Source organism: Chanos chanos, chromosome 8 (genome assembly GCF_902362185.1).
Source record: "Chanos chanos chromosome 8, fChaCha1.1, whole genome shotgun sequence".
NCBI classification, from domain to species: Eukaryota; Metazoa; Chordata; class Actinopteri; order Gonorynchiformes; family Chanidae; genus Chanos; species Chanos chanos.
Genome location: NC_044502.1, coordinates 41,109,115 through 41,124,912, shown reverse-complemented (window position 1 = coordinate 41,124,912; position 15,798 = coordinate 41,109,115). Strand labels below are relative to the sequence as shown.

The 15,798-nt window shown below is 40.6% G+C and overlaps 1 protein-coding gene across 1 annotated transcript in view; it reads left to right on the top strand.

The window, feature by feature from the left end:
* The first annotated feature begins 8,984 nt into the window (after window positions 1-8,984).
* Window positions 8,985-15,798, top strand: part of LOC115818417 (mannosyl-oligosaccharide 1,2-alpha-mannosidase IA) — a 130,771-nt gene continuing 123,957 nt past the window's right edge. Inside the window, exon 1 of the mRNA XM_030781787.1 lies at window positions 8,985-9,869. Within this exon, the coding sequence (XP_030637647.1) occupies window positions 9,306-9,869 (564 nt within the window). The 5' untranslated portion in view covers window positions 8,985-9,305. The remainder of the gene's footprint in view (window positions 9,870-15,798) is intronic.

Here is a 15,798-nt window from a genome sequence, read left to right as displayed (position 1 = left end):
CGATTGATCGTGTCATGATGCTAAAAATCATTTTGCCTTACTTTACGATGATTTTTTTCTCACTTGGTGCATTGAACATTCTGTCATTTTGCTGAACTTCAGGATGTATTTTTCTCTTTTTTTTTTTTTTTTTTTCATAGGGGCAATATGTAAGTTATCACACTAAAGCCTTTTAATGGTGAGAGAGTGCAATGAAAAAGAAAAAAAAAAAAGGCAGGATACCTGAGATATTTATAGTTAAATTCACAGTTTCCTGCCCACACCCAATGATCTCCTATTGCTTTTTTTCACACGAGCCAGTCTTTTGAACACCTGAAGCCATGAAACATTTCATAAGTGAAAATATCAGCGGTTAACTGTGCTGTGTTGTCAATAGCGATTTAGGTGTGTGCGACGCTGACTGTCAGACTAGCAGCGTTAACACGCTTTACGGGCATCTTTTAAAGTTTTAAACAGTTTAGCGCTTTGTAATAAAACTGTGATTCTGTAGGTGTGTACCAAGCCATCTCTTAATCAAAAATAATCTCAAATCTCAATGTTAGGGGCATTTCTACATTTCACCAAATGATTTGTTTTTTTTTTTGTTTACACTTTTAGTAGCACTAAAATCTATGTTTGATCTAATACTTCGTTACTGTTTATTATTTGTTGTTTTCGGGTTTTCCAAAAGGGTCGTCAGTCCGCTTCTCTTTTACAATCAGCCTTTAAAATGTGCACAAAGCATTTTGGCAACCTGGGCATGAAACAATTCCAGGGTCATTTTTAGGTTTTTAAAGGTCGTCTCCCTCATGTTCTCCACGTGATTCATGAACTACTGCAGCGCACTTCACGTCCCGTGTTTTCTACTCCCATTGTTTCGGCCTCTTACAGCTCTTACAGTTTTACGATTATCGTTGTGAATGAAACGTCTGAATTTCTGGGGTTTTTTGGAGGATTTCTGTCATGGTGCCAGCATCGTAAATGTTCATCTGTAACGAATTCATATGTGTGTGTGTGTGTGTTCTGTCGTGAGGGTGTTTCAGGAGTGCAGAGAGGCACTGGGATTGGGGAACAGTAAGGCTTATGACCATATATGGCTCTGTAAAAAGTCTCTAAGCAGAACTATGCAGTATGTATACAGTGTGTGAATAGAAAATGTATTTATATAAATTCAGTTATCTGCTCTATAATAGTTATAACATGAAAGCCGGCGCACGCCGGCAATATTTCCTCAGTATGCTGTGTGATTTGGGCATTAACACAATTAACCTGTCATTCCAAAGTTATTCTGCATGTATGTAATCTAGATAGACTTATTTTAATATGATAAATCAAGAAAAGAAAATATAGTTCTATTCACCTGTCTAAAACATGCATGGTGTCTTTTCCATGTGAAATGTACAGATATTCCACCTCTGCATGTCTGTTATGTCTGGCATAGTAAATTAATACCATCAGGACAATTCTTCTCAGATTAGAGACTGAATTATTTGAGGGGAACAAGAAACAAACGAAAAAGATACTTGAGAAACACTCTTACAAAAAAAAAAAAGAAGAAAAAGTGGACTGTTTTATTATATGGGTGGGTTGTCTATGCAGTTTCTTTGACAATGTTCACTTGATGAAGAGTTTTTTTTATTCCCCCCCCCCCCCATCACATTGAGAGCTTGTCTTTTCCTCCTGCAGACTGACAGTGTTATAAAGGAGTCTAGCGAAAACGGTGGACAGACCTGGCGGGAGTCACTGATGGCAGCGTTGACTGAAGCATGACACGGTTGTGAATAGATAACTAAAGGCCTGTACACTGTGTCCTTACGATTTTTTTTTTCTTTGTGTGTGTGTGTGTGTATGTGTGTGTGTGTAACGTGTCAGATCGACCTCTGTTTACCCCTCTGACGTGACCTGCTGTATCATCACCTTTCCCTCTTGTAGGTTCTGTTTCACAGGGCTGGGGAGGGTAGCACTGTACTTTTTCTTTTTTCCGTTTTCCTGTTTTCCTTCCTGACGTTCGTCGGGGTCACAGTGGAGAGTAAGACGAGTATTTAGGACAGCAGGGTTGGCGTGTTCGCGGCCGTGATGATGTCACGGGAGGACACAGTGAAACTTCCATGATTACTGTGGTCTGACCTGTTGCCTTGGAGATATTTTGGCACAGGCCACAACCTACCGCAGGAGAGCAGCAACGCAATGAGATTTATGAAACCTTCGTTGTGAGCGTCTCTGTTTGAGCAGCACGCAGAAACATCACAGCCGGTCCAGCTGCTCTTGACACTGGATTCAAGGACGAGGTCGTTTGTTTGGAAAATGAGCTTTCATGATATTTAATGTCAGAAATGACCTAAGATTGTCTTTCATTGTTATCTCTTTTTTTTTTTTTCACCTTCTCAACTCTGTTGATGTAGATTTGTATGACAAACCTATGAACTGTTGCTGTTTTTCACAGTAGGTAATCACAGGAAAAACACAGGGACTGCCGCCTGTGACTCTCTCTCTCTGCCCTCAAAACCAAACCTTGGGTGTTTTTTTTTTTTTTTTTTTTTCTTTTTTGGGAGTTCAAAGAAGTTTTGAGTGTGAAGACGGCCACTTCAAAGCTTTTCCTTTGATCTGTTATTTGGTAGTCAGATTTGGAAGTGACCCTTCTCGACAAAACAGGAAAACTTTGAAAAGAAGGGAAGGAAAACAACACCGAAAACTTCTGTCCCTCACCCCCCCACCCCCCAAAAAAAAGGTGTGACTTGAGGCTAAACAAAGGAAAAAAACACTCAAAAGAAAAGCCCCTTACCCTGTATGTCCAAGTGTTTGTCACCGAAAATCAAAACCACCTTCAGTCTGCCACCATCTGGACTAATAGCTTGATTTTTTTGTTGTTGTTGTTGTTGTTGTTGCATTTTTTTTGCCTTAAGAAGCTGGAGTTGACGAGTGAAGGACAGTAAAATGGACAACTCTGAGAAAAAGCAGGGTTTACATTGCCCTCTCGTGTGCTGTGTATTGGCCTTTGAAACTGTAACATAAACCTGCAGTGTTTGCATCGTTAATGAACAGCCCAGGAATGTGGTTGCGTTTTTTTTTTTTTTTCAACGTCCTTCAACGCCGAGGTTCACTCGAGGTGTATCTAACTCTGTGCGCTTAAAAAGAACCTTTAATGAAAAATGGATTTTTTAAGTTGAAGTAATTAAAAGGTTTTTTTTTTTTTTTTTTTTCATTACAGACAGTTGGATTGTAGTGAGTAAGTGGGAGCCACAGCTGAGAGAGTCACTGAGATTATGCAGTGCGGTATCAAGCTTGTGGTGTTACCTGCTGCTTATTTAAGTTCATTCTTTGAAATGACATTTGATTGGTGGCTTTAAAATACACCTTTTTTTTGCCGAATGAATGCTGAAATGTCAGAGCTCAGTTCAGTTGCTCTTGATGTAATTTCCAGTAGTACACTGCAAATTCACCAGTGTGAAATAAACACACACACACACACACACACACACACACACGTATGTGTACAGATATAATCTAAGAGTGTTAATTTAACACCAGTGAATTTGCTGTGTAATTCTCTGGTTTGCTTTATAAGTACCAGTGGTATCTCTTTGACGTGCATGTCCAAGGGATATTCTTAAGGTTATCATAAGACTAAGAGAGTACTGTTCGCATTTGAATACTTGGAATATCAGCCGTGAATGAAACATGATATCAGGTCAAACGGCGACGTCAGAAACGACTGAGGTTGTCCCTTTGCTCTCACCATCTTGTGTATATGTACTTCACATGTTATTTGTCTTTGGGGGGGTGGGGGGGGGGGTGGATGTTTTAAAGAGTCTCTTTTGCTAATCTTAGACTGTAAATCCCTGCCTCTCTGTGTCTCTGTTTGTCTCCTCACAGCATCCAGGAGAAAAAAAAAGCACTTTAAACAGTACCTTTAAATCAAATAATACCACTGTTAAACTTAAAGCAATAATTGGATTTTACTGTACATAGGATTGTGTTGCAAATTATCAAAAAAAAGGAACTAGGCTGGTTCCGCCTGTATTATTTAGGCTGCGTTATGTTGCATATTGTGGGGGGAGGGGGGAACAGAGAAAAAGGGATATAGTCTTCAGTTTAAGTTGATAGCAAGATTTCAGTTCTACTTTGGTTTCTTCCTCATGTGTTACTACATGACCATGCTCAGTCCTGACGCGTCTTTTGCCGTGTTTGACTCGGATGGACTACGCTCTTATCCAAATGATTTAGCATTGCTGAACTTTTTCATTTTTTTTTTTCTTTTTTTTTTCCCCCAATCATTTGATTTATGAATCAGTTTTTATAGTGAATTCATTTTTCTCTGATTGTGCAAAGTCATACATTTGCAATAAAAAAATGTTTTATTTTATATACAAGTAATTATATATAAAATGTACAATAGTTTAAATCTTATTACAAATGTAAAGACAGTGCGTTAAGTTTATGGAAAAATAACACTATGAAGCTGTGTGAACCGTATGGCGTAGTAGCTTAGCTTTAGCTTTCCATTATCGCATTTTACAACTAATACAGGTATGGTTAAGTGAAAACAAAGAAAAAGACACCAAATAAAAGTTTGATTTATATATGTATAAAAAAAAAAACTAATTGTAATTTTGCTGTGTTTTCTCATACACCACTGTGTGGCTCTTGTGTTGAAAGCTAAACTTGTCCTTCCGGATGTAAACACTAGGTGGAGCTATTGCACCACCCCTAACAAGCTAGTGAGGGTCATGGAAGGGTAGATTTCCATTTCTACAGTGGGAGGGAATGTTTTCTGTTTTTCCATTTGATGTTTCAGAAAACTGAAGTTATTTTCTGCATTTTGGATTTAGGGGTTGTTTGGCTCGTTGTAAATTTATTCAGCTCTGTGCTAATTTTCCCACATTCAGATTTAGATCCAGAGAGAGAGAGAGAGAGTGAGTTGGCCTGCCAAAATTTTAAATAGCATTTTCCAAACAGGGCCAGTTCACACAGGGAATGTGAAATATACATGAGAGGTCTAGACCAAGAGCAGTTACGCATTGGGCTCCCTAATAATGTTTATTTATTCTAATTCTAGTGAAGTTGAATCTGCATGACTCATTCTCACGTCAACTCACCTTCCCCTGGAGGATGAGAAAAGCAAAAAAAAAAACTTGACATGGCTCAGCAAGATGAATGTGATCTATATTCCATCAAAGCTTGGTTTATTACAAGGCTTATTTGCCCTTGACTGTTTCTTCAATTTGGAGAGAATTTTGGGGGGAAACAACATCTTTAACTGGGACTTTGGTTCTGTCAGCGTGCTTATTCAGTGATTTTATCATTGCTAGTCCGTCCCAGAGCGACCGTATCCAAGGAAAGTAGGGGCTCTGATCTAAAACGACTGACGGACATGATGCATTGAATCACACTGCTGAGTGTACTAATTCTACACAGCTCTGACCTTGGGCAGCAGTTGCACAGACGTTCTCTCGGGGAAATGGAACACAGCTCTCTAATTTGGGGTTTGGGAAATCGTGCAGCTTGGTTGCTGCTAAATGCCATTTTCACACTTTTCACACTTCACACTTCCAGATGAATGTGAACCAGAGCTGTTGACTGTTCAAAGGCTCAGATATGACAGCCCTTCCTTTCAAAATATTTAGGTTACTATGCTGTTTCTATTTTCACTGGAATTTTTTCCTTTTTTTTTTTTCTTCACTGTGAAATCTGTGTACAAAAAAATTTCACGACCTTCTTAATTCATGAATATTTATGAATACGATGAACCGCAAATTGTCAAACCTGTTCAGTACAGTTCTGATACATCTGCGTAATGAAAACAAATAGTTTTAATCACATCATTTAAGACATAATCCATAATCCACTGATCCAGCAATTTCATATGACACCCTATAGGGATTGGAGTGCCACTAATATCATCTGACGAAGAACAAAAAAAGTGCTTGATTTCATTATCTTCCATTTAGCTCTGTGTTCTTCTGGTTTTCTGGACTTAATGCAACATCACAGGTGCGGCCATCTCATGCCTTTACTGATCTAAATAGTTCCTCTGAATATTAGGCTCCATCTGCCCCACTCAAGTAAAAAGAATGTTTGTTATCTATATCTGTTTTCACATAGGAGATCTGATGTATGATAATTTCTCACATTCCCCCCCTATCAATTTGTTACCTTACATAAGACCGCTGTGTCTTTCAATTACAGCAACGGTGGGAGGTGGTGAGACAGCGAGATTCTGAGGTAAAATTGAATGTGAATTAGATTTAAAAAAATAAATAAATAAAAAACTGCCTATATGTGGTGTGACAGCTCAATGTCATTTAGCAGTCACAGGGAAAATTTGTTCAGTTTGGAGGGAAAAAAAAAAAGAAAAAAACCTCAGCATGCGAAGTCAGGATTCATTTTCATTTCAGTGAAACACACCCCACTCCGAGTTAATAAAGGACACTGCTGTATGAACCATGCTGATAAAACATTCTCGACGTTTGTTTGATGTTTTTGTGAAAATATGTTTGAGAACTCCCTGATGTCCCGCATAAATAGACAGATCATGAAAGCATGCATGCTTAGTGAGAAATGTGTGACTGATAATCCTTAGGATGTGTCAAATGGCATTGAGTAAAACGTTCTAGCTCTTATCCTGTTGCGGTTGATTAAACCGTTTCTCCTGATATTAGGCCACTGGCAGTGCATAAATGTTATCTGTCACGAAGCGAGTGTTTGTTTATCATGAAAATCTGAACCCCCCCCCCCAAAACTTAAATGTAAAGGTCCAAAAACCCATCTCATGTATTGTTCATGGTTGAGACTGATTAGTTTTACACTGTCTTCAGAACTAGGTTTAGAAGAATTTAAAGAATTGCCAAAAAATATCTTTAAATGTCTTATTGTAGCATCCTTCCTTCTTTTGCCGTTCTCATAGGACACAATGACATTTTGTCCAGTGCAACCTGGTTAATCCAATCCCACACACAATCCCTCAAGGCGTTAGTTCCATTCGGCCTCAATCATAAAGTTTGCGTAAAAGTTAAGTTTCCACTGAATTTAGGGGTCCTGCACCATAAACATCTATCAGGTTTCCCCTTAGGGAGACACTAAATGACCTGAACCGTGGGCACTGCTGACGCATGCTGGGAAAAGGAAATCAAAGCCATGCAAATGTTCTGCCTACTGCTGCGCTCTTGCTTGCCCTTTCTTTCCATTCACTCTTTCTTAACGGACTGTTTTTTTTTTGTGCTGTGCCAGACGGTTTTGCTAATGATAATCACCTCAATAATTGAGTTCATTAATCTAATTTTGGCTCAAGACATGTTCTTAGCATTACTGACCATTTTCTCTGTCCTTGATCTATGGAACTGAAAACAAATTAAACTTGCATTTAGTTTCAATTGATTGTTCCTTCAGTACTCAAGAGACTCTGATACTTTAAGAAGACACATTTTGGCTCTATAAATATATTTTTAATAACACCAGGAAATTTTGACCTCTTAGCAATATTTTAAGACGTGTGCTGCTCATTAAAAGAACATTAAAAGCTATTATTACGTTGTAAGCTTTGCTCTATTTTCACATAATCGCCGTATGACGACGTCTACAAAGAGGGTCTCCCAACATCTAGTGGACCAGTCATGTGAAATCCAATCTCAGAGTTCTTCAACATTTTTCATTTGCAACTTGTCTCACGATCTAAATCCTTCAATACCTACAGCAACAATGCCTCACTTTTCCGTATTTTAGCGACGAGCCTTCGAAGGATCGCACGGCCCAATACCATTTCGTTAACAGATCAGTGTGTTATGCAAGATGCATTACATAAGGTGTTCCATTGTTTAAAGGAGGTTAAACTATACTCTGAGGAGAAATGCACATTAATATCCTTAATTATTCGAAGTGCTGCATGTAACCTGCATCGGTCGCCGGAATCTTTCGACCCATAAATACTACCAAGACACACCACACGATGGATGCATCGTCACACTCTTGCGGCGATACTCTAGCTGTTCCGCTTAATCGAAAGAAAAAAAACCCACTCCCCTTTAGTACTTGTGATCATCAAACACGTTTGCAGTAGACCGCCCAGTACGCTAAGCAGCACTGGATAAGATTTGGACTGTGTTTTCTTTTGTTTTAGATGTTTAGGGATTGATGTCGCATACTGCCCTTTCAGTTAAGGAAGGACGGTATATGATGCCACCCCATACGGTTGTACAAGAGTAAGTTATTCGTTCACCGACATTGTGTTTTCCTCTACCCTTTGCGCTGGTGGGCAAGAGAGCGAGCATCGAGAATGCGCACGATACAGCAGGCGGCGAAGAGAAGAGACCGTACGTTTTCCATGGATTACATTGGTGGTGAATCGTAGAAACACTCGTTTAACCGATTTTTGGAAGTCCAGCAATCTGCTGTATGTGCAGGAAGTGGGCAGTATACGAAGTGACGCGAGCAGTTTTTTCACGCTTCAAACATAACCGGCAGGAAGAGACCGACAGTAGTTTTTACTGAATGCTTGGATGGGCTCGCGAATTACGTTTTACTCTCGTTCGCTTGCGTTGCAGGATACATACTTAGGTTACTTTTGATGTGATTCTCACCGTAATTTTAACAGTTTACATCCACTGGCTGATTCCTAAAACGTGGATACAAAGAGGAAATGCCGCCAATAATGATGCTTCGTTTTGCGGTTTTATGAGCGAGCTAAAATCGCTTTTCCAAATGAGAAAGAAATGGACAAGTAAAGCTTAACTTTGCAGAAACAAATGTTAGACAGATATCGCATGTGACCGACTGTTTTGACCAGTTACCGTAAATTGAATGAGCTGCGTTTTGAATCAAGACACTTCTTGCTTGGATGTGTTCAAAAGTCATTTAAACGTTTGATGACCAACACGCTTCTGTTATTAATTGCAGTTTAAGTGGTATGGTCATTTTTTTAAATAATTAAGTTTAGACAAGGCTCCTTTGATTATTATATGCATTTTGTTACCGTATGCCATTGTCCAGATTAATACAAATTGAGAAGATGTCAATGTCCTATGAAATGCCTTGCACGTGTACATGCAACTTGCTCCGGATCACACAGTCTAAGATGCAATGACGCTCCTGCGGAAAGTGATGGCAGAATTGTTGACGCAACCTGCGTCCATGTAAATTCAATCGATACGTGACAAGGTTCAGTCAATTTGATTTGTCCCTGAGAGTAGTGTATCACGGGGGCGAACCGCCGGCCCCGCTTTCTAACTTTTTTATGCATGCAACTTGGCAACTTATCCCAAGAGAGGTTTGAGAAGAAACTATAACCTGTATTACTGTAGGCTTGTAACAGCTAATACCAATCTAAAGTTTAAATGGTGTTCCGAAAGTTACCCGGTGTTTCTGCATCGGGAATGGGTCTTCGTCTATCGCAGAAATTTGTATTCCTACTTTTCCTGTCGGGCTTGGTAACTCTGTGCTTTGGGGCACTTTTCTTTTTACCCGATTCAGTCCGCTTGAAACGGATTTTTCTCTCAAAGACAGAGAACTCGGCAGTAACCGTATCAGAAAATGATGCGAGGGAGCACTTGAAAAGGCTACCGGGAGACCAAGAACGTGGTTTCGCCAAGGGCGATATGAATATCAAACAGAAATTGATTCGTAAGTCCTCTATCGCACATGAATCGAGAACCGTGGAGAGATCTGTGGGGAGTAAGGGACAAGAGGACTGGGACCCGGCGAGGACAAACGCTGAGCTTGGGGACAAAGCGCGCAATCCTGACACCGGAGACGAGACCTCACCAAACCGTAACAGCGAGAACAAGAATATCTTCAATTATGAGACGTTTAAAAAATGTCTCTTGAAGTCTCCGCTTGGAAAGGACTATGGAAAGCCGGCAGATCCCCAGACCCTTCAGCGTCGGGAAAAGGTCAAAGAGGTAGGCTGCCGAGTAGGCTATACTCAATCAGCGTGAATGTGTGTGGCCATCATATTTACCAACTCACAGTGACCTGTTGTCCTTAGTGCTTGAGATAAATGGTTGACAGTTGTGTTTCCGAATGTATTTTGTGCATGAAATCAACAAACATGATAGTTCTTCACTACACAGTAGGCTATATGGTGAATGCTTGAATTCAGCACAAGAAATGTCCGTTATTAATGCCGTTGGCTGTCAGTTTCTGTTCATAGAATACGAAAGAAATGTGACTATGTCTGTCCATTAGCAGCATTATGCGTTTCAGTCAGAGTTGCACAGTAACAGTTGCAGAGTTTCGGTCACAAGTTTTGAGCAAGAAGAGGGCTGGCAAACGATGCTTAGTTTGTGGAGCTTGTGTCTATGATGATTAAGTGTCAACAAGAATCTTGGCATCTCTCTTTCTCTCTTCAGTAAAATGCTTGCTTAATCAAGAGCCTCTTGTGTTTACTCGCCCAGCACGTCGCACAAAGCTCCTTTAAACCTTTGAAATAAGAAACGTTAAAACGTTCGGCTTCTCGGCGCCTTGAAAGATGATTATGGTTTTGCGTTGTTTGAGAAGCAAAAGCCAGTTGGTTAAGGGCACTCCCAGTAACTGGCATGTGAAATTCGAAATTGCATTCAGTTAAGTGTCAACTTTGATAAGAGAAAGGCCGTAATAACATGAAAGGGTTCGTTACTTATAACAAAGTAAAATCCAGTCAGTCACATTGTAAGGACAGCTGTCTAGGATGAACGTTGAAGGTAGAATGCCACTGGTTTGACCAGTAGATGGATTTATCAGCTGCTACTCGTGCCTTGTTTGATGCCCACAAGTCCTTGCGGTTTCGTTCTTCCACTTAATGTAGCACTGGACTGTGACTAAATGTAAACTATGAAGCCAAATGAACTCATTTTCCCACCACGTGCTGTAGAATCATGAGTGGTTTGTGCATTTTGATGAGGAACTCTTATGACGGATATAAAAATGTAAACCAGTCAGATGGTGAGTTCATAGGCTGATTGCTCTGTGCTGATAACATGACAGGTCAAAGAGAGATTTTTGCTTATTTCTACCACTGATATTTTTCACTGCTGATACCTCTGTGCGATTTTTTTGTCCAGAGAGGTATGAGTGTTAGTGGTCTGTTGTTATTAAATATTCATTGTAACAATAAGAACCAACAGTGTGTTTCTTAGACACGTAGGCATGAGGTATTTATTAAAAGAAAGAAAGAATTTTAGACAGAAACAACTGACTTCTTTCTTTTTTTGTCTCCAAAGTCTAACCACAATTTCAATGCTTATTAGTCAGTCAGGGAAAAATGTGTTAGATTTTCTTTGGAAATCATATGACTCAAACAAAATGATCAAAAAAATCTGGGCTCCCCTGTTGTTCCCGAGCAGTGCTCTAACTCTGCTTTGTGACATTAACTTAATCGATCGACTTCAGCTCAGCTATGTCAGCCGCTGTCTTTTCTTACTCGCTGTTAGTCTCGGGAAAATAAGACGGTTTTGACTGCCTCTCGGAGCTTTAGCCGACCCCGTGTGACTGAGACAGCGTGGATGTTTGCCCCCCCACCCCACCGCACCCCTTGGGCATATGGGGGTGGAGGAGGAAGTGGAAAAGACATAGACACATTCCAGTGTGGCCTGCAGAGGTTTTTTAGGCGTCGTTTTGTGACAGGGATGAAGCGTGTTGTCACAATCACTCACAATGTAGCTGCCCTCCGTTCGGATGGCTTGGCACTCCAGTTTCAGTAGGGCAGGGGCTTGAATAGATATCTCTTTCCTTTACAGACTTCTCATACTATCATTACTGATGATTTTGAACTTCATAGCGAATTATGAGTTTTCCCCCGATTGTATTGGGGAATAATCTTTTAACTAAAGGTCAGGGTGATTGGATTCATTATTTGTTTTTTGTTTTTTTGTTTGTCTTTCTAACTCGCTATTTCAGTTTCCTATTCTCTATTGGCTCTATTTGCTCCGAAAGAGGTTAAATTGTTCCTTAGTTCAGTGACTTTGTATTTGTTCATTCCAAACATTGTTTTTTGTGTGAGGGGGGTTTTTCTGTCACCCCTTTACAAACACATGACTAAAAACACAAGTGAGTCCATGAAGCACAATAGAAGCAAATATGTGTTTTTCTTTCTCTGTAGCTCTGAATTGGTTCCTTTAGTTTCCAATTGTTGTGTGAGATTCCACTGTGTCAGACTATCTGGCTGCTGTCCAAAGCCACCATCTATTTCTAGGGCCCAGGCACGAAAGCAGTGATGCCAGCCACTGGCCCCGGGTAGACACATCGCACTCCTGCTGTGTGCTGGAGGTCGTAGTTAGTAAGGGGAAAAACCCATTTAAAAAAAAAAGAAAAAAAAATCTGGTCATGTAGCTTGAAAGTAATAATTTAGCGTGACTGCCCAATTAGGTTGTGTCTGTGGCCTGTCAGCCTTGGGAAAAACAGCCGTGCAAATAGTGTTTTTTTTTTCTTTCTTTCTTTCAGACGGACCCGGAGATAGAAAATAAGAACAATAGTATTATTAGCTTTCTAAAGAAAACAAAATGGGATCTATTTGAAGTGCGTAATCCTCGTGGGTGTCTTAAACGTTTTGCTTCCCGATGGTTTTGGGATTAAAAGAAAGAATATAAACACCATAGAAACCTATTCATTGTGTGTTGTCTCAAGAGGTCTGTTCTTCCGCAAAAAAAAAAAAAAAAAAATTTGATCAAGGTGATTGCATCAAAACATCTCTTTGCTCACGTAGCGAGAGGACCCTCGGTTCCTGCCACGGGCTTTTCTAGAAGGTTCGAAGCTCTGTCCTTGCTGTCCGTATTCAATCAGAGAGTATAAATCTTTTTTTTTTTTTTTCTTCTTCTTCTTTTGCTATAACTGCACACTACAGAAAGAGAGCAGTGCCTTAAAATATTATTTTATACATGTAATGGCATGGCTCATTAAATTATTGCCATATTTCTTTTGCCTCGTTGGCTTTTGAATTACACGTTTCTTATTGCTAAGGAGCCTCTCTTTTGCTCAGCGAAGTTTGCTTGAGCAAGCTTAAGATCATGGATCGCTCGAGGGCTAATTTTTAAATTCATGCTAGGCAGAAGAACCTCTGTTTTTCCTCAGATTGCATTCATGTCTGCACATTAGTCTGGAAATCAGAGACAAGTTTGTGCCAGTATTAATACAAGCCTACGGAGGCTGAGTGGAAATTACATCACCACATCACTTTCGGAGGTACAGGGATCTGATAGGAATGAATATCCTACAATGAAAGCAATGTGATATTTTGAAGAAATATTTATTATTCATTACGAGTAATAATTACACATTCATAATCACATTGAATCATTAATATCTTAAAAAGTGATCACAACCACAGGGTTTTTTTAAAAATTCAATTTAGATGAAATAAGAGAAATAATCTCTCTCTGTATGTATTCAGAACATAACTCATGCATACTGTATGTGTTGTCATGGTTTTACTGGGATTTGTTTATGCTGGCCTAGGATCATCAACCAGTTTTAAATGGGTTACACTGGCATTGTGTGTCTTCATATCAGATTATGGCCCCTTAATGTAAATGAATCGTATCTCAAAATAGCCAGATTATTCCGGGCATGGTTGATTTTAAATTGAGTAGCACCGGTGGACCCCCCCCCCCCCCCCCCCCCCCCCCCCGCAGTGGCGTGATGGTAATACGATCAGGTGAGCTTTGTTTATGATCACGTCTGTAATTGTCATATAACCTTGAACTAACAGGGTATGATTTAACCACCCCTGTTTAATAATTATAAACCTGTAGAATATACCTTATGCCATATTGTAGCTGCTGAGCAGGTGAAGCATGTTATGACTGCAGTAAATAGATACAACAGACGTGCTTTATCTTTAAGGGTTTTACCTTACGATTCCCTTGCGTTGAATCATGGTCACAGTGTGTGTGTAGCTACAAGGTTGGAGTTTATAGCATTCAGTGCATTTGAACAAGTCAAATTTGTAACAGAACGCAGCGCACATAACAAATTGGCTAGTGTTAAATTAAGACTCACACAGTGTTTTCATTCTGTTCCAGTGTATGCCCGCGAAGGCCAATAGAATCAGTCTCAGGCCACTTTGCTTTGAAGCGGCGTGAGTCTAATAATGACCATACTGGCTAATCCCCAAGCTGATACACTCAAGAAAACCTCCTCAATGTCCCCAGCCTCCCCACCTCTTTAACCTCAGAGCCTAAACTCACGCTCGTTTATAACACAACACGCTGCTACTGTGTTGAACTCAGTGTGTGGTTTTCTTTACGCCTTACTGATTATGATTAATATGAATATGCTTCAGAACAAGGGGGTTGTAATATGAACAGAGAGACGCTCGGTATGTTAAGTGTCATTTGCTGAAGAACTGCGACTGATTGAAAACCCCTGTGTAGTCCTCAGGTTGTCATCAACCGTGTCTTGAGGAGGTTTGATGGGGTTGGAGCCACTAGACCTGTTGTGAATGCCTGTGTCATGTGTTTGTTGCATGTCACGGTTTGCATGTGTGGAAGCTCAGAATGTGATTTTGAACAGTTCAGTGAAATCTAAGTAAAATAAACACAGTTAAACGAAGAATCTTTTCCTGTGGGATTCGAATGTTTCGAGACTCAAAACTAGAGGCTCCGTCATTTCATTAACTCCAAATTTAAGCTGTTCCTAAAGTACGCACTCACATATGTCCTGCCAAATTCCAGTTTGAAACCCTAGGCAAAAACAGGTGGTCCGTTTACAGGGTCAGTAAATCAGACACAAAAATACAGTGTATATTTGCAATTCATGCATCCACAAAGCGGCTTGTGGAATGAATGGCTGTTAAAATAGCTGCGTGGCCCTGCCAGCTGTGTCGAGTGACCCGCCGTGACCTTAGACTGTCTGTTCTCTGAAGGACCAGGTGTGCGGGGCGAACGACACATCGCAAATCAGACAGCAGGAGGGTTTCCAACGCTTCACCACCAGAAGTGCCCGTTCACTCTGGGCCCGCGGTACTCTGGTTGTCTCTGTAGAGATGCCCTCTGTTGAAAAGTTTTATCAATAACAGGAACTGCTGTTTGCACTTTGTATTTTTAGGCTTCCTTGACTGACGTGTATGGGAACGTCGGAGCGGATATGGAACATAATGCAATATTGTAATAAATTATGACACCAGAGAATAAGATGAATTTTTTTTTTTCCTGTCAGAACAGTACAGGTTGTGTAGTGTTAACGTTACCTCTGAGGACAGAGACGTCTGTTGATTCGACTGAGTAAGCAGTTTCGAGCAATTCCGCAGAAACAGCTCATCCCCCTCAGGAAAGGATGAGAGGAAGCGAGCGGGCCAAAACAGGAAGAAAAAGTGAGGAAAAGTGGGATAATGACACTGAGGAATTTGAAACGCAGAATTCTGAGGTCACATCCTTTTTTTATGCAGCGAAGCTTTTTTGCCCCCCCCCCAAACCCCCAACCCCAACCCCCCTTCTACTTCCCCCTGTTTTTTTTTTTTTTATTGGACTCCTCTGAGTTGGTTGTAGATGGCTTTCCTCAGGGTTGAATTTCTGTTGAGGCATGTTTTGTATGGAAGAGTGCGTTCTCTTGCTCCTCAGATGGATAGAGTTACTGGAAGCGTATCGCGTGGCCTACCGTGTCGAGGAGGGGGTGGGGGAGTGTGTGTGTGTGTGTGCGTGTGTGTGTGTGGGGGGGGGGGGGGATCAAACACGGTGATGGGTTTGGGAATACCTCCTTCCCCGGAAGCAAGGGATCCTCTTACACACCTTCGAGCACAGGAAAGACTCCACAGACTTCCAGGGCCACTGGGCGAGAGAACACAAAAGATGCAATTGGCTCCTGGCTTTTCCCAACAAGTCAAGTAGAGAGAGAGTGTGAGAGAGAGAGGGAGAAAGA